This window comes from Caretta caretta, chromosome 11, assembly GCF_965140235.1.
Source record: "Caretta caretta isolate rCarCar2 chromosome 11, rCarCar1.hap1, whole genome shotgun sequence".
In the NCBI taxonomy this organism is placed as follows: domain Eukaryota; kingdom Metazoa; phylum Chordata; order Testudines; family Cheloniidae; genus Caretta; species Caretta caretta.
This window is the reverse complement of record NC_134216.1, coordinates 48,136,358-48,155,455: the sequence shown is the minus strand read 5'-3', so window position 1 is coordinate 48,155,455 and position 19,098 is coordinate 48,136,358. Positions and strand designations below refer to the sequence as shown.

General features: G+C 37.9%; 1 protein-coding gene across 5 annotated transcripts in view; it reads left to right on the top strand.

Annotated features, from left to right (window-relative positions):
- NCKAP1 (NCK associated protein 1) overlaps nucleotides 1–19,098 on the top strand; it is a 115,341-nt gene that overhangs the window by 18,874 nt on the left and 77,369 nt on the right. For 3 of the 5 annotated variants that reach the window (XM_048868887.2, XM_048868886.2, XM_048868891.2), the window contains exons 2-3: nucleotides 6,160–6,177; nucleotides 7,389–7,499. In XM_048868887.2, coding sequence (XP_048724844.1) covers nucleotides 6,160–6,177; nucleotides 7,389–7,499 — 129 coding nt within the window. The remainder of the gene's footprint in view (nucleotides 1–6,159; nucleotides 6,178–7,388; nucleotides 7,500–19,098) is intronic. The other 2 variants (XM_048868890.2, XM_048868888.2) reach the window with 1 other exon arrangement.

Here is a 19,098-nt window from a genome sequence, read left to right as displayed (position 1 = left end):
TATGGTTCTTTGATATAATTTTTGACTCTGTTCCAGAGTTGGTTGCGATGTTATTTGATCATGGGGAAAAATCTTCATCTTAAGTGAGAACACGAAGTGTGGCAAACTACCATCCTAGTATCGATTGCTGAGGAAACAAATGTGCTGTAACGATGGATAAAAATCAATGATTTTTTTAAAAAAAACCCACTTTTTTTATAAAATGCTTTTTAAGGAAAAAACCTATCTAAAGATAGTTCTAATTAAGATACATTATAGCTCAAAGATATCTCATCATGGAATAGGGATTATAAATTTTAATTCTGTAGTATGAGACAATATATTCATGTAATATTTAAGAAAAGTGTTGTAAATGAGTTGCAGTCGTTCATGGATTAGGGACCAATCTTACGGGTTTCCAGGGGCTTCTGTATAGATTATTTAGGTTAATATTTCTATCTACCCAATAGGACTCAGTGCTCAGTCTAGAAGATACCATCAGAGATGCTTAGTTTTGCAGTTCTCAAACTGGATTTGTCTTCAGAGATAACATGCTTGTTAACAGTAAAAATGTTTTTAAATAAATAATATATAGAGGTGAGAAATAACAGACCTCAACCCTATTGTCCCTCTGCAAATTTGTGTCCGAGTCAATCCCTTACCTCTCTAAAAGTGCAAAATTTCAAAAAATTCTCCTCCTAATAAGCCATGGCAAGTAAATCCTCCAAATATTAATGATTAGCCTGTTGAATTGGAGATAGTTTACCTCCCAATGACTTCGTAAATATCTGCTTCAATTACCTTTGGTAAATGAAATAACCAAACAATCATTCATTTTCTGATATAGCTGTAAAACTAACCTGAAAATTTTTCTAAATAAATCACTTCAAAAATGTATAGTATGTACCTTCTAAAAATGAAACTTACATCTATCTCGGAGTTGTGAAGAATATGTATTATAACAACCAACAAGAATGCACTTTTATGTAGAAATCCATGATTAGTTCAAGTCGTCTTGGCTTAAATCAATTTGATTTAAATCAAATCCACCCTTCTCTGAAACTTAATAGGAATCTAGTATCTGTTATTTTAATGAGACTTTATTTCTAAAATAGCAATTCTATGTATTGACCTTGATGCTTGTGTTGCATCATCTTTCCCAGCATAGTTATGTTACAGCAAGTAGCATAAAAGAGAATTTGGAAATGACTTGCTGAAGATTCCTTGAGCATAGTATTCCAGCTCTGAAGCAGCTGGAAGCCCATAGTTTCTGAATGATGTATTCCAGGAATGCTGCTTTAGTCGTAATATATATTTTTTTAAGGTCTTGATTTGATTTTTTGGAAGTGCTGAAAAGTCACCATTGCATTGCACTTAGTTAAGAATGGGGCATCTGCATCTAACCAGGTATCAAGCCTGAGGAGCAGTGGTTCTCAAACTTTTGTACTGGTGATCCCTTTCACATAGCAAGCCTCTGAGTGCGATCCCCCCCTTCATAAATTAAAAACACTTTTGAATCTATTTAACACCATTATAAATGCAGGCTGCAAAGCGGGGTTTGGGGTGGAGGCTGACAGCTCGCAACCCCCTCCCCCCCCATTGAATAACCTGACGACCCCCTGAGGGCTTCTGACCCCCAGCTTGCTGAAGAGCATCTAAAGACACTGAATCTTTAAAAAGATCAAGTGCTTTTGATTTAAGAGCAAAATGTTTAATTTTTATTGGAGTCTACTCTCAGCACCATACAGTCAAATGGGTGATTGAAAAATTTTACATCCAACTTTGATTTGACTGGTATCTAAAAAATCTTCCTCTTCCTCTAAAATTGGTATTCACTTTTTTTCACTTCTCCTTTACTCCAGTTGTTTTTCTCCCTCTCATAACCTTTCTTCTCTTGCTTTTGGTTTCCCTCTTTTGAGGTGTTAAGGGGAGAATAGATGGCTGTGTGGTGTTTGTGTTTGTGGTTACCTTTAGGCAGACTAAACCTTACTCCTACTGAAATCTATTAATGTTGCTTCTTTAGTTCACCTAAGGTGATTGCTAGAGTGCAAAGTGTCCTCAGACTGGGCATACGCTGCACCATAGTGTCCCTGGTTGCTGCAGTGGGGAAAAGAGGTGTTAAGTTTGTTTGGGTTGGACTAGATGACCTTCTGGGGTCCCTTCCAACCCTGATATTCTATGATATTCTATGATTCTTAACACTGCACTTGTATTAGCCAACAAACAATACCCACCATTTACTTGGACTTTTATTCTGAATGCTGCTTTCATCATCCCTGCCTTTGCTCTTTTTACTACCCCATCCAGTTAATATTCTACTGTTACTTCTGCTACTGACAGTAGCACCAGCCGGGGACACTAGCATAGGACTGCTCAGTTTCACTCTTTTTTTCCGGGGTAGTGGAGTGAATGTTCTGGGCATGAGCTGCATGGGTGCAGAACTTTGACAATTCTGGGAGTGTGACAAGAGGTCTAGTGTGGGAAGGGTACAGAAATGAAGTTGCATGTGGTGTCACACAAATGGATGAAAGATGTGTTCGTGCAGTAGTGGCTGGCCTGGTAACCAAGCTTGGTTCCTTGCTCCATCTGCCAACAGGGGGTCTGGGAATTGTGCAGATACTTTGCTTTCACCCAGGGGAAGAGTGGTGGTCATTGTGTTGTCCTGTGTAAAACATTTCTGAATGAAAGAAGGAAGCGGCATTAGTAGATCAGTTACTGAGCAATGACCATGATGCATGGGAGAAAGGAAGGAAAAGTATATGATAAAGGGAGAAGGATCCCTGATGCTTTAAGCATTGACACACTCCTTTAGTCTGGTGCATTGTATTTCCTTGAACGGGTGAACATTAGTCTTTGATTCGGTCTAAATAAAAGCTTCAGTTTTAGAAATATATGAATCCGAGATATTACAATATTGGTTACTTTTTATATCTTCTGGTTGTATTGTTAAACAAAACTTGGCTTAATTGGGCATCTGTATCTCCATATCTTGCAGATCTTATCAATGACAGTACTGGTCACCTAATCATATGGGTTAACATAGGTAAACATAAGTTCTGGAATGTTGAATTGGTGCTCTAATCTTGAAGACATTTCAGTTTTATGATGATTTGGGAAAAGTAGTCAGAAGTTTTGTGTTTTCAGGCCTCTTTCCCTGCAGGTTGAGGTCTCACTGTAATGCTTCGCATAGAACTCAGTTTTCAGTATGAAAGCTTAATGACTCAAACCTGTCTCATATTAGAAGAAAATGGTACCTGTTTTTCTCACTATAAGAGTAAGAAATAGTATATGTGAAAGTAGTGTTTAAATTAAAACTGACAGTAGTGAACTTGATGCTAGTGGACGGTATTTAGCTTAAAGTGACACACAGGATACCATCAATCTAGATGCATTGTGGAAGCCTGCTTAAAGATTCCATATTTTTGTCTGCTTTCATATGATCTTCTAAAATGTGGCTACTCTCCAAAAATCACTTGCTAAATCTGTGTAGTCCAACACTCTGCTAGTACAATTTTTTTTTTAATTGAAGCTTTGTATCTCTGTTTTCTTTCAAGAAACTAAACTTGTTTCCTGTTCCTCCTGATTGAAACCAGGTCTTTGGGGAAGCCTCAGTGAGTGGTGAGGACTTCGGAGCAAGAATCTGTGAAATGTAGAACAAGCCCTGAGTAACTTAAAGATAGCTTTACATCTTACATTACTGCTTGCTGGAACAGTGCTGGGAGTAATAAGAGATTCACCATGCTACCTCATCCGAGGACTCTAGCTCAGGGAGGCTGGTGAACCTGGGAATGCCCTGGTTAAGGACAGTTTGTTCTTGTGGACAGGAAAAGTCGGCTCTCCCTATAAGCTTCCTGAAAGCCCTAACTCTGTGGGGAAGGAGGCACTAGTAAAGAAGCTAGTGCATCTTCTGACTCAATACACAGTCCCCACAACTTGTGTGTGAGCTGCAGTATCAGTGGAGTTTACACACATGCTAATTTCACTGATATGTCTAGGCTGAACTGTTGGCTGGTATTGATCCCTTCTTAGCCCATATTTCTGGCCAATGCATCTGCTGTTACTTTTCACCAAAAATAAGAGCTGCTTCCCCACCAGCTGGCCTAGAAATCTTCTCTGATACCTCCCCTTTCCTTCCGGTGGGCTTCTGAGGAAGTGCTGCTGGTACAGACACTAGATGGGCCCTCAGCCAGCTAAGTGTTGATGGACCTGCTGTTAGGCTGCTATGCAGCTGCCAAAGGAGTAGTCACATCAGCCAGTCTCCTACCTCCAAATCAACTGCTGGGGCTCTTAGGTGGACTTTCAGGCGGATCCCTGGAATATTGGAAAAGGTAGGTAAGGAATAAAATATCTTGTTACCCATTGAAGTGTTCAGCAAGCAAGTGATGTAGTTGAAATGCTCTCAAAGCTGCTATGTTCTACCCTCTTCTGAACAGCACAGATTGTGTGTCTCATCCTCACCAAAGCACCCCATGTACCTCTCTTCAGAAAGTGAAGGCAAGCTTCTGGAAAGAAAATGTGGAAAACTTTGAAATTGAAGCCCTTTAAAAAAGTTGTTGTTAGTCTTCAAAGGAATCACTCAGGTTTGAAAAGTTTTTTTGAGTATCTAACCACAGATTAAATATTGAAAATTCTAAACGAAATTTTTTCAAAAAAGCTTACAATTCATATATTTTGATGATGAATCAACAAATAAATACTTGCTAGCAGGATTACAAAATGGTATTTACCCTCCTCTGCCCCAAGGTTTCAACAAGAATTTTTTAAAGGCTAATGGTAAGATCCAAAGCCCATTGGTGTAAATGGGAGTTTTGAAATTGGCTTTAGGTGGGCTTTGGTTCAGGCACTAAATTATGTGATTAAGCTGTGTATGCATAGGGAGAAATTTTGAGGTTACTTTCAGGTTACAGCACTGAGTAAAAGGACTACACTTTTTTCTACAGAATCTATTAAATTTAAAATTGATATTAGTATTGTGTATTTTGTAACTTTGGATTGGAGATCTCGGTCGCTAGCTGAAGAAAAGGCTCTTAGCCCTGGTCTATGCTGGGGGGCGTGGGTTGACTTAAGATATGCAACTTCAGCTATGCGAATAACGTAATTGAAGTTGTGTATCTTAGGTCGACTTACCTGGCCGTGAGGATGGCTGCGAGTCGACCGCTGCCGCTCCCCTGTTGACTCCACTTCCGTCTCTCGGGAGCTGGAGTTCCAGAGTCGACGGGGAGTGCGTTCAGGGATCGATCACTACGCACCGATCTGGCAGGTAGTGAAAACCTGCCCCTTAGTCTCTGGCCCTCTCTTCAGACAAAAAAAGAATATGTATGTGAAATGATTGAAAGTAGAACTCATAAATTAAACTGAGATGCAGATGAACCCATGACAACCTCTCAGGTTTTGAATCCTAAATTTGAAAGCTTGGATTTTTTACTTTCTTGACTCTCTTGCCTACAGTAATACAATAGCTTTCATTCTTGCAAATGGAAAAATAACTTTAAAACTAAAGGATGTGTACAGTATGGACTGCTTCTCTACATGCTTAAATAAATTTCTACTTGTAGTGCTTGCTTCTGAGACTATTGAAGCAAAAAGTATTGTTCCTAATTAAAAATATAGGCATTCAATTTTTTAGTTTTATTGTAACTACTTTTTGAAGTATTGTAGAGAGTTCGAGGTGACAGTTCAAGAAAGGTTAGTATTGTATTTGTTCTCCACAGGACAACTAGCAGCTGTGGTGCTCAGGTGTAGATATATTGGCATAGTCTGTTGTTTTCCAGAAAGTCTGTTTGTAATATGAGCAGGAGTTTTAGAATTATACTATAATGACTTTTTTTTTTATTCTTGGCTACCGTTTCTTTTTCAGGTATGTTAAATTAACTGACAGTCTTTCTCCTGTTTTTATAGTTGCATGTGCTGTCTCTTGTTAACCCCACTCCCTTCCCAAACTCGGTTTGGAAAGAATATGTGGGAACTAAGGTGATGCAACATGTATTGCACTCAGAATAATGTAATAGTTTGTGTGTATTTAGAATGGTAATCTAGTAGAAAGTATGTTAAATATAGCCATAACCTTAATTTGTTGAATATAGATAAGTGCATTAATTCATTTAAAAGTAATGATGCCAGAGTTTGAGAATATTTTGTTTATGTGTAATTTTTTCTCTCTTTGTTACAATGCTTTCCCAGCAAGGACAAGTTTGGAAGGTTTGCAAAGCTTTTCACCTTCCCTCTGCCCGCTTGCCCGCTTTCAGATCAGTCTCATACTTCATGACTTCTGTCTCTATAACCCACGACAGCCATAGAAATCAATATGGAAACGTATTAAAATGAGCTATCATCCTAGGTCACTATCTTGTGTAGAAGCACATAGCATGTGATTTAGTTTGCATGAGACACAGATGTGGTATAAATCCCTATGGATTAATTAATATTAATATTAAACTGTTAATATTTGAATGGAAGTACAGTTTGAGCACAATATTTTGTCTTGTAGATAACACTCCTTTAATTACACTTCTCGCACACTTAAACAGTACAGAATTACTCAGTGGTCTCTATCCAGTTTTTGTCACTGAAGTTTATAGTAGTAAGTTTCTAAAGAAACATTCATTTAGGTTTACAAGGATCACCATCATCTGATGAAGGTGGTTGATTAGTTGGTTGCCCAGAGAACTTTGTACTGCTGATGTGGCCAAATCAGTTACTTTAGAGTTCACATTTTCACTTAAGAACCATGTATTATATTTCGTATAATTGTTTGAAGTGCTGTTTTTAAAGTACAGCTGACAGCAGTACTGTAATTTTGCTTAGGGTCAAGGGAACAATTAAAATTTAATTTACAATCCGAGTAGATTTAACATGCTCCTAACTATTGGAAATAGTCCTTTTCTTTAGATGAGGCAAATATTGGTAGCTTAATTGTAGGAGGGAGAACTATCTTGCAGAATACAATGAAAGAGAAACTTAAATACAGGTTGTTTCCTATTTTTCTTTACATAGGTTACACTAATCATTTAATATGCCCAGCACTCTCCTCTACAGATGATGATATGATTGTATTTTCCAACAGTTTATTAGCTTCAGATGAATACAACCCTACCTCAAACCATGAATAGAAGTAAAATATCTTTTTCTTCTTTTAGGATTGAGCTTTTTCCCCTCACTGCTGTTCTGCACTAACTGCTTTGAAACTTCCATGCATTTTTTTCAGTAGAAGAGCATCTCTGTACTGTCTCCCATTGCATATTCCAGCTGTGACAATCCCTGCACTTTGCCTACTCATTTTATCACCTGCTCACTAAAACCCAATAAGTCTTTCTAGTTTCTGACTGCAGACTTGCTACAAATACTTAATTTTAGCAAGATGAATGAATGTATTTTTAGTTCACTTCTCTCCCCCTTTTTTTTTTTTGAAGGCATGTGGGGACCCCAAAGCAAAACCATCATATCTCATCGACAAAAACCTGGAATCTGCTGTCAAATTCATAGTCAGAAAGTTTCCAGCTGTAGAAACACGCAACAACAATGTAAGTAACCCAAATGATTATGTAAATATGCAGTTTGCTTAAACCTTTTGCATTTGATGCATAACTCTGCTTTGTAGGGGTTTTACACATTCTTCTAAAGGACTTGTTGCTGACAACTATTGGAGACAGATTACCTGTCTAGATGGACTGTTGTTCCAACTAGTGTGACAATGCCTTTGTTTGTCTAAACAGGGAAAGACAAGAATATATTAACCTATATTTCTAGGTTTATTTTTTACTGCAATAGACTTGCTCTCCCTGCTTTAACTAGTGCGGCTGGCCCCAGGGACTTCCTGAGCAGTGGCCACCCCTCCCCCTGCCAGGGGGAAAAAAAAAAGATTTAGTCATGGGTACTTTTAGTAAAAATCATGGACAAGTCAATGGCCATGAATTTTTGTTTATTGCTTGTGAGCTGTCCGTGACTTTTACTAAAAGTACCCAGCTTTTAATAATCGAGCTTTACTTATGAGAGAGGACTGGCCAACACAACTGAGACAACCAAGACAGAAGGGAGTTTTAACAATTTAGTTGCTCCGCACGGATACTCATGCTAGTAGAATGTGTATGGTCAGTCCCTGTGTGAATTAAAGATGCTTCGACATACACAGTAGAAATCCCTATTGAGTGCAATAGTAGGAACCCCAGCTTTCTTCCAAAGGAAGGGTTCTTCCCCCTCCAAGCTTACATATAGTGAGCTTGCTGATACAAGGAAGTATATTTTAGATCCTGTACCAGTGTTGCTGAATTTAGCTTCTAACATTTTAGAGAGACTTATATATGATTGCTGTGATTTCTGTTAGGAGTGGAAAGATCTACACACATTGGTTGCTCTGTGACTGTTTAGAATTGTAAAGTCATGGGGAAGATTTCTTTATATGCTTTTTTTCTTTCCAGAAGTGGAAAGGGAGGTAGGTAATGGGTTTGCATGTTTCATGCATGCAACTATTTGCACGGCTGCTTGAGAACTCCCATTTTCAAGACAATTATTTAGGGTCACTTTGAGCGTTCTCCTATTTCTGCAGTTTCCATTTTGGCAGCCTTAAGCTGCATCTAGTTCTTATTTTTTATTGTTTGTACTAACAGTAGCTAGTGGTCCCAAGTAATATCTCCAGCAAAGCCAATAACAACCGATAAAAGTGCATTTTCTTTTTAAATAAGGGAACTTTTATTTAAGCACAACAATGCATTCTTTTGTATTCTTGAATATGTTTGCATTATTTACAATTCTTAAGATTGTTTATCTTCATGTATTGAATTTTTGTCTTTCAGTAACATAAAAACATCTCTTAGACTTATGTAAAAAGTAAAAATATACCTACGCTTTTCTTAAACCAGGTCCAGTGAAACCTCTATAATTGTCAACTTTTTATTACAGCTCATCTCCTACTAAAAATAAAATGGCACATTGCTAGGTATTGAGCACAAGAAATGAACTTCAGTTAAAACACTCTTGCAAATAGCCTCTGTGGATTGTCATACCTGGGTATATTTGGATTAGATTTTAGATAGTGTTACATACTTAAGAAGTTGATTCTCTGAAGATCAAATATGTAGACTAGAGCAGGTTGAAATATTTTAACAAGCACAGTTTTGTAAAAAATCTGAACTTGTCGACTTTCCATTTTGTGACAATCTCTAATGATTTTAGGGTGAGGTCATTATATCATCATGGCTGTATATGGAGAAAATAAATTATGCATCCTTTTCTCAATATCCGTGAAAGAAAATTACATTATTTATACTATACACTCCGCACGTCTTCTAAAGATGAATCTGAAGTCGAGAGCTTAAGGACATTTAATTGTTGCTCTAGTAATAGTTTGTACTTTTTCTCACCTTCAGAAGTTCTGCCTCTATGGCAGAACACCGGGCAGTTACCGATCTACAATTAATTTTGGAGGATATGAAGTGAGTTTTTAATTGATATTTTCACATCTGTGTGATACAGAAACTTCAGAGGCGCAGAAAGGCAGTTTTTACCATAAAGACACGGACCTAAGGAGGCCAAAATCAAGTCTCCATGATGGATGCAATGCATCCCTTATTTTGAAGAAGCTATTTTTGGTTCACAAATGAAACCTCTTCAAAATTTAAGAATGTCTGACTCAGTGAGAAGCAGGAAGGGGCCAGATTTCCCTCCTTCCTCATCCTCTCTCCCACTCCTCCCAACTCAAGGGCCAGTGGACATTACAGTCGCAGAGCACACTGACGAGCTTCTCTGCTAAGGAAGCAGATGTTCAGAGACCCGCAAGGGACAAGGAGTTCACTGGCACAGAAACACCATTAAGTAAAACACTATTGAGCATTACTAGAGGGACAACAGTTACATGATCTTAACATGTAATAAGAGTTCCTACCAGTTTTTCATAGAGACTTGAATTTTTCCAGTTTCAAGTGTAGCAATTACCACTGCTCAGAGCAGTGCATCCAGACCTTTGAATTTGATACAGCTATTGTCTGTCAGCAGATGAAATTGCCAGCTGAGCAGGTTTGAGTGCTCAGAAAATCATGAGCATTCAGTTCATGTTGGTGGTTTTGTTTTCACAATCTGAGAAAAAACCCACTTTTAGACTCCTAGACTTTAAGACCAGAACAGACCACCATGACCATCTAGTGTGACCTCTTACGCATTGCAGGGCAAAGAACCTCACCCACCCATTCCTGTAATTCAGATTAAAGACAAAATGAGAAATTGAAAAACCCACATATTTCATTAAACAAATACAATATGAATCTTGAATCATACAATTTGATTCACTGTGCAATATGTTTATTCACACAATTCAAAATAAATAGCATATATTTCTCAGTAAAACTTAAGAATTTGATACTCAGTCCAGTAACTAGTAAGGCCTACCACTTTTTCTGTCTGTCCTTAGATATTAATCGCTTACCAACTTGTTCTCATTTTCAGTACCTACCACAATATATGTAAAGTTTTAATCAAGTCAGTTGAAGTGTACTAAAATACACAATTGATGCTGAACTAGATGAACAGCAGTATGGGGTCTTAAAACTCATGATTCTGAATTCCATTTTTTTCCACCATCTTGATGCAGTAAACTGTGATACAGCCTCCTTTAGAAACATGCTTTAGGTATAGACATCTAGATCTTCACTTTGAAATGCTTGAAATATAGGAACCTGTGCTCACCTTTTGGCATTTTCTTACACAATGAAAAAAATAATCTCTCTTCTTCGCATGTGTCTCTCTGGCATCTTCAGCTATTTGGACACAATATTCTATGCCTTTCTTTTTAGACACAGAATTAATAGCAGTAAGTGGAAACACTCTTTTCTTTGTCATTTTTCATGTTCAGCCAGTCACCTCACTTCAGTGTTATTACTTCTTTTAATTCATCCTTTAGTTGTTGCTCTTTCTTCATTTGCAGCATCAAGTGGATATGAGAGTTAGTCTTTCTTGATTAGTGGATCTAAGGTGAAAGGCTGCAGTGAATTCCTCACTGTGTGCTGTAAGGAAGGCAAGGATAGAATAAGAAGGTTGCAATTCAAGTTTGTCTGCTTTTCAGTTGTTTTAATGGCATAGTCTCTGAATTATCTTTGCCATTTTTTGGTGTCAAAGACGAACAGACAGGGTTTCTGAAGAGCTGCTGAAAGGCCTGGAATCTGACTTAAATTGTTGTCATTTCAAAGTTTTGATAAAGTTAGCAGCGTCGAGAATGTCTCACTCAGTGTTCTGCTCTTCTATCTCACTAGATAGAATTTTATTTGATGGGAATGTCTTGAATATAAGACTGACAGTTTTTGAAGCTGCTGAGATGGTTGTGAATCTTTATTTTTTAACTTGACTACTGACAACGTTTACATTTTTGTTCAGAAACTTCTTTATTCATTTGCTGGTTCCCTACCACTTACTTCAACTTTTGGCATGCTGCGTTAAATAGTTCATACACTGTCAGGTATCACTAAGTGCTAATCACCCATGTCAGTATAGGTTAACAACTTTATATTTACTACAGTTAGAATGAGAAAAAAACACCTAATTAATCCAGTACTATGAAGGTCAAAGATACGAGTCAAAATCCTTGGACAGACTTGGGCAATATTTGGAAGCTATTGTTAGTTTGCTGAAAAATTAATGCTTATTGGGCATGCTTTTTAAAAGGATACACCAATTATAAAATTGTTCTTCTGCCTGAACATTTTTCATCTTTTTTTCTATATAACAGACTATAATAAAGATTAGTGAGAATTATTTTTTTATTCCCACATTTTGTGGGAATTTGACAGCATCTTCAAGTAGTCTAACAGTTTTGCCTTTATGGTCAGAATCCTGTTGGAATTTTACACAGCAGCAGATAAAAGAAATACGATTAAAAAACCTTAACTGGCATGAAGAAAAGGAGTACTTGTGGCACCTTAGAGACTAACCAATTTATTTGAGCATGAGCTTTCGTGAGCCACAGCTCACTTCATCAGCTGTGATAGATAGACCTTCAGGTGAAATCCTGGCTGCATTGAATTCAATAGCAAAATTCCACTGTAGTGGGGTGAGGTCTTTTTGGGCCAGATTTTCGAAAGAGCTCAGCACTCGGCAACTTGGGTGTTTAAATGCGGGAACTATTTTTTTTTTAAAGTTAGCCCTGTATATTTTTACAACCACCCCCCACCCCCACAAAAGCATGGCAGTTTATGGCTTTATTTTTACTTGTCCTCTTTACTCCCTTAGTGCAGGTTGAAGACCTGCCACCAAACTGATGACATTGGAAAACGAACCTACTGAAGCTTAGCTTCCTTTTGATAGCTTCTCCCCAAGTTCCTGTGGAGTCAAGGTGGGATCTGAATGATCCTCCAAGGATATCCCTTTAATTCTGTATCTGGTTGTGTGTAATGGATCCAGTCTCCATGCTGTTCTGCTAAACTGCATAAGGGAAATCCTTATAAGTACTGACATCTTTCACATTGTTTCTCAAATTGAGGAAACTGAAGGGATCTCGAAGTGGGTAACAGTACTCACTGGAAAGCAGTTTCCTATTGATTATATTGGAAAGTCTTTTATAGAGAGTGTGTCCTTATTTCAATATGCATTGAGACTTTATCCAGTAACTAATGAAGTGAGCAGCTTAGTAAACTATTACACAACTTTTATTTAATTGATATATTAGAAATGCCAAGGATAGAAATACCTGTGTAATTTTCAATGGTTCCTATGACTTTAAATAGCTGTGAGCATATGTCTTTGCAGCCATCTTGTATGAGTGGAAAATGAAGTTAATATCTGTCCCACCGCTTTTGGCGTCGTTCTTGGCACACACCTAACTTCCTAGAAGGCAATTTCACAGCTTGCTTCTGCTGTTTCTCTGCCTTTACCCTTCTTACATAACACAGTAGAGGGGGCGGGGCTTACCAGAACCACAGGGTAGAGTTATTTTAGATTCAAGGACAAGCAAGAAAAGATTTATAGTCTGATTGGGATGGGGCCACTTTCTTGCAATTTGTGGAATAAAACCTGATGGGATTGTGTGTGTGTGTGTATATATATATATATTATTTCGGGGCAAAGAGTGTGTGAGTGGGTGCTAAAAATGTTGCTATAGTTTCTCTTCTTCAAAATGGTAGTTGCCATGTGTTTAGGTAAGCTTTAAATTTAACTTTTTAATCATTTTAATCATTTAAATGGATTCAGTAATTTAAGACAGTTGAGATGTAGTGTTCCTGAAACCAGTTAAAAATATTGGTCTGAATAAGTAAGCAGGATTTCAATATGCCAACTATTACTGATGTATATCATTCATATTCTTGTTACACTATAGTAGTGGAATAATGACCCCATCCCTTGAACAGACCCATTTCTGACAACAGATGCAAAATATTGAAAGATGTCACACTTCCTTTGTCACCACTACTGATTTTTCTTCCAGTTTTAGATCTCAGTGCACATGCTGTTGTTTGGGCAGCTAGGTTAGTGGTTCTCAACCTTTCCACACTACTATACCTCTTTCAGGAGTCTGATTTGTCTTGCGTACCCCCAAGTTTCACCTCACTTAAAAACTACTTGCTTACACAATCAGATATAAAAATACAAAAGTGTCACAGCTTACTACTACTGAAAAATGGCTTAGGTTCTCATTTTTACCACATAATTATAAAATAAATCAATTAGAATATAAATATTGTGCTTACATTTCAGTGAATAGTATATAGAACAGTATAAACAAGTCAATGTATGAAATTTTAGTTCGTACTGACTTTGCTAGTGCTTTTTATGTAGCTTGCAAATATCTAGGTGAGTTGATGTCCCCCCGAAGAACTCTATGTACCCCTGATTGAGAACCGCTGAGCTAGGTGATTCTCTTTTCTTCTGTTCCACTTCATGACATACTGGTTTGATAACAATGATCAGTCCGAGACAGAAGGCCAAGTCCCTAGCATAAGACATCCAGAGATGTAGCTTCTGTTCCACTTCATGATCTACTGTTTGAATAACAGTGATCATCAGTCTGAGATAGGAGGTCAAAGCCGTAGCGTAAGGCATCCAGAGATCTAACTTAGTTGAAGACTTTATCACACTGTACTGACTAGCCACTTACATGCTTTTATGTTCAATGCAATACTTAAAACAACATTGTATAGTTGCCAAGTAGCCATTATGTTAACTGAACTTCTTGAGGTATAGATACTTTTAAAAAACACATCTTTTCTTGTACAAAGCACTTACCTGAATAATATGTATCCCTTCAGCCAACCATTTGCTTTTCAGATTTACCACTAAGATACCCTGAAGGGGACACAATGCATAAAGGGAAATTTTGAAATTAGTGAAATTTTTCCAGTACTTTAGCATATATAGCGGTAATTCAAATATCATTTAAAAAAATTGGGTTATGGGTGAGAGGCTCAGAGTGTAACTTACCTAGCTACCTCACATACTGGCAAATTCCAAGAAGTGTTTTTTTTGTTTGTTTGTTTTTTGTTTTTAAGAAAAGTTTCCTGCTCACGAGGAAACAATACAATAATCAATATGCACGTATAACATAAAGGCTGGGACAGGCTGCTCTCTAGGAAAGAAGCAATTGCAGTTTAAAATGTCAAAAGGATTAACATTGAGTTTACCAAAAACTTGCTTCTCTTTACCCATTTTCTGTGAAGTGTTGTATCTCTCACAGCTATGAGAAACCCTCTTTCCCAGACTGATCATTGCAGCCTTATAACTGCAAAGAGCTTGGCATTGTACTACATAAATTGCAACTACATCAGGAATGGTCATGGGATAAAACTCCTTTTCTAGGATGAAGCCCTGTCCCGGGGCATATCATTTCTTCCTCAGACATGTAACTAAATAGTCTCTGTTTCTTATGTTTGGATAAACTTGTGTAGATTGAAGTGCCAAATTAGTATTGACTTGGAATTGATATTCCAAAGTCTATTGATGTAGCACTTCGAATTTGCTGCAGATTAAAGTGACATGATTGTTATCCTACCCCCACCCATGATTTGTAATGCTTTTTCTCTGCAGTACTAAGAAGACGCATCAGTCTTGGATAGCTGAACTAATTTCTACTTAGGTGCCAGCTATCTAGATTGCCTGTCACTGTTGGGATTAGAATGTGCTTATAATGTTCATTATGCCATTGCAGTTGAATAGCAAAGTTCTTGCAGCTGAAATTTATTTCAGTGTAGTTAGTAAATACATTTCTTATTGTACTTAAATGTTACACTAAATCATCAAAGTTTTATATTCTGTTTAACTATTTGCTCAGTTAATGGTGTTATGTTCCCATCTATCTTGACTTCACTTGCAATTGTGTTTAGCACCTGATTTACATATTGTCTGCTTTGTTTACACAAGGGTATTTAAAAAGAGATTTCATCAACTTCTGAAATTTAGTCAGTTTTTAAAAAAGTGACCTACATCTAATTTCAGTTTTTCCTTGTCTTGGAGGGTCCCCTCTTCCAATTTTTGTGGTTTTAGCATAACATTTTACCTTTCTCTCATCTGTTGTTGTGTGGTAGACCAGCATAAATAGGGGAGAGAAGTATGAAGTGGGGAAAGGGGAGGATGACTACCAAAGATAGTTATGAAAATATTTTGGACTTGTGTTTTAAAAATCAATTCCTGATTTCATATGTACTGTATAGAAATGTCTATTTTGTTTATTTCATAGTCCAACCCTAGAGAGACAAGGTGCATGAGAGATCTTTTATTGGACCAACTTCCGTTGGCAAGAGAGACAATTGAATGTTTTGTGATTTTTGGTGTAAGTGGCCATTTATCACTAAGTCCAGCTTGCTGGGGTAGCAAGATAGAGAAGAATTTAAAGGGACTGTGATTCCATGGTATTAGTGATCCAAGAGTTCACATTTGTCACCGGCTAGGTGAAATCTTACTATGGAACATAGCACCAGGGGTTGGGGTGTCTGCCCAGAGGTAAGCACTCATGGACGTGAGCCACTCCACACACTGTGGTCCAATAAAAGATACTACCTAACCTACCTTCTCTCTGATATCCTGGGACCTACATGGCTGTGGCTACACTGCATAGTCAACACTGTAATTCTAACTGTTCAGGTATCCAGAAACATATGTCTAAAACATGAGCATACCACCTTACCCCAAATAATTTGACAGTTACTAAACAGGTTTGGTTGAATAGATGTTTTGCATCAACTGGGGAGAACTTGGGTGGTATGGGGCCTTCCACTGAAAATGTCTTCTGCGTACTTCCGGTATGTCCTTTACTTCATTAAATGTCTTTTGTATTTTCGACTTGAGAGCCTTTAGAAAGCTCTTGGATAAACTAAAAAGATTGCAGCGGTTAAGAGGTAACTTGAATTGTGGTGTCTAAGTCCTACTGTCACAGTTTTGGGGTAACTGCACGTTTGACTCCATGGTGGTCTCCTCAAGGGTTGCCTCCTTTAGGTCTCAAGTATCAAGGCATTGCTTTTATAAGCAAAGTCCCATGACTCTCTCCCTCCAGACTGGGGATTTAGCCTGCTCCTTCTCTTGCCATGCACTCTGTATTTCCCAACAGATCTGACCTAGCTCGGCACCTGCATTTTTGCTGTTTCTCCAGGGACAATGATAGTGGCTTACCAACAGCTTTCAAAAAACAGAGCAAATTTATTTAAGGACCAAATCGTTACAGAAATCATATAATAAAACAAAGTCAAAACACATATTAAACTTACAAGAGGTCACCCATCTTCCATGTTGGGGATCTGGTAGGTGTCAAAGTCCTTCAGACCCTTCAGCAGTGTGCACTCTTGGTTAAAGGTTCATGTCAGTTTTCTGATCAAAAGCCTATGCAGTCAGTTTGGGCTGGCCCTTTGTACCAGAAGCCTTTCTTACTCCCCTCAGGCTTGGTCTTACCTAATACATGCACAGATCTCCTAATGGTACCTCATTAGACTTTTATATTGGTCCCAGGGTTTGCAGTAATTGCCTCTCACTGATTATAGTTCAGCAAACCTCCTCCATGGAGTTACAATTCCGTCTAACTCACAAAGGTGCAGATAACATTTATAAAGTCGATGCAATAGTCTTAAGTATATGCCTGTGTTGGTCATATCTGTCACACCTATGTGGGAAGGATTTCTGATAGTAGATGGCTGCTTATTCTAGCAGAAAGAGGCATAGCAAGTTCCAATAGTTGGAAGCTAAAGCTAGACAAATTCAAACTAGAAAAGGCACAAACTTTTAACGTGAGGGTAATTTAAACATTGGAGCAACTTAGAATCATAAAATATCAGGGTTGGAAGGGACCTCAGGAGGTCATCTAGTCCAACCCCCTGCTCAAAGCAGGACCAATCCCCAATTTTTGCCCCAGATCCCTAAATGGCCCCCTCAAGGATTGAACTCTCAACCCTGATTTAGCAGGCCAATGCTCAAACCACTGAGCTGTTCAAGGTGTGGTGGATTCTTCATCACTTGAAGTCTTTGACTCAAGACTGATCTTTGTAAAAGATGCCTTCCTGGTGCTTCGACCTTGTCACCCTGTTCTTTGCATCCCTTCACTGGCTTCCCTTTCTCTTTCAAACCAAACATAAGCTGCTTTTATTCATTTTTCAAGGCCGTTCCTGGCCTTTCAAGCACAACGTTAGCCGTCATTTCTGGATCACTATCAGAATATTGGCTCCTGTCTCAAATTGGCTCATGATGTCAGCCTCAACTGCCCACATGTTAAATCTTCAGACAAGTACCTTAATGCTTTTCCGCCATGCTTGGAGCTCTCTGTAAACATCCACTAAGTTACTGTATTGTCATCTTTGAAATTCCTCCTTAAAACTCTCCTTTACCGTGATGCCACTAAAAAACTGGAAAATATTTCCCTTGTTGGTGTCATTAGACCGCTGTCTGTCATGCTGACCAATATAGTCTCATTGGTTCCTTGTACTCTCTCGTCTTTGTCTGTATCAGTCTGTTGTCTTTTGTCTTATACTCAGATTGTAAGTTCTTTGGGACAGGAACAGTCTCTTCTGTGTTTTTACAGCACGTTGTGGACCTGGTCTGTGATGAGGATTTCTGGGTGCTGCGGAAATGCAGATAATAAACAGAAGTTACGGTCTTCCTGCAGAAATTACTGGGAGAGGTTCTGTGGCCTGTTAAGCAGGAGGTCAGAGTAGATAATCATAATGTTCCCTTCTGGATTTTAAATCTGTTAATTTGACCACAGAGACTTAGTAGGAGCAGTCCAGCTGATCTAGTGCCCTAAGAAAGCATTTTGGAGAGGAAGAGTGTGATTTTTGTGTCCTTAGTTAGTCACTTGCTTGAAGTAGGAGGGGAAAAAAGAGAGGTCAGGAAAATGTTTTCCTATGACTAGCTAGTCATTTAGCATAGGAAGATGAATCACACTATCACGAAAAGAAGTTCCTAGTGTAGAACAAAGTTCCATAATCATGGAGCACAAATGTTCCATCAGACTTCTAAGTGGACAATCAAAACATGAATGGCTACTAAAGAATAAGGGGTTCAGTTCCCAAAAACTTTCAGCATTGACCTTACTTTGATAGCATTAAAATCCGTGCCAGTAGCTAACTACTTCAAAGCTCTTCGTCCAACATGATTGTAGATCAGATAGATGAAAACTTTAGGTAATAGATGCAGGTGACTTTTTCTTAATTTTTTGTGTTAAAACTTCTGTACTAAAATCCTTGCATTTTTCTTCTTACTATTGAACCCTAGTATAGTCTATTACTTTATATGCTCTGTTCCTCAAAAATACTCTCTCCTTGTTTATATATTTTGAACTATTTTAAAATATTTTGAAATATCTTTTGTAGTGTTTCAGTCAAGAAGCCATTATGATTATCTGTGGTTGAAATTGTTCTTTCTGAAATTTTGAACTTACTCTGTTTCTGCTCTCCAAAATGTATACAACTATACTATTTATTGGAAAGCAGAAATATTCAAAGCTTCCTAAATGAGCATTATAGGTTTATGCAAATCAACTACATTTGCAAAATACAAAACTGACACTGAAGATGGCATTAAATATGGCTCTTCAGCAGCTGCTTAGAAATTAGTAGTGGAAAAACTTTGTTGCACGGGTGTGGAAAGAACTACACCCACATTTCTGAGTGCTGAAAACCCAAGTAAATGACTAAGATGCTGCATAATATCAGCTGTGCTTTTTTAGCT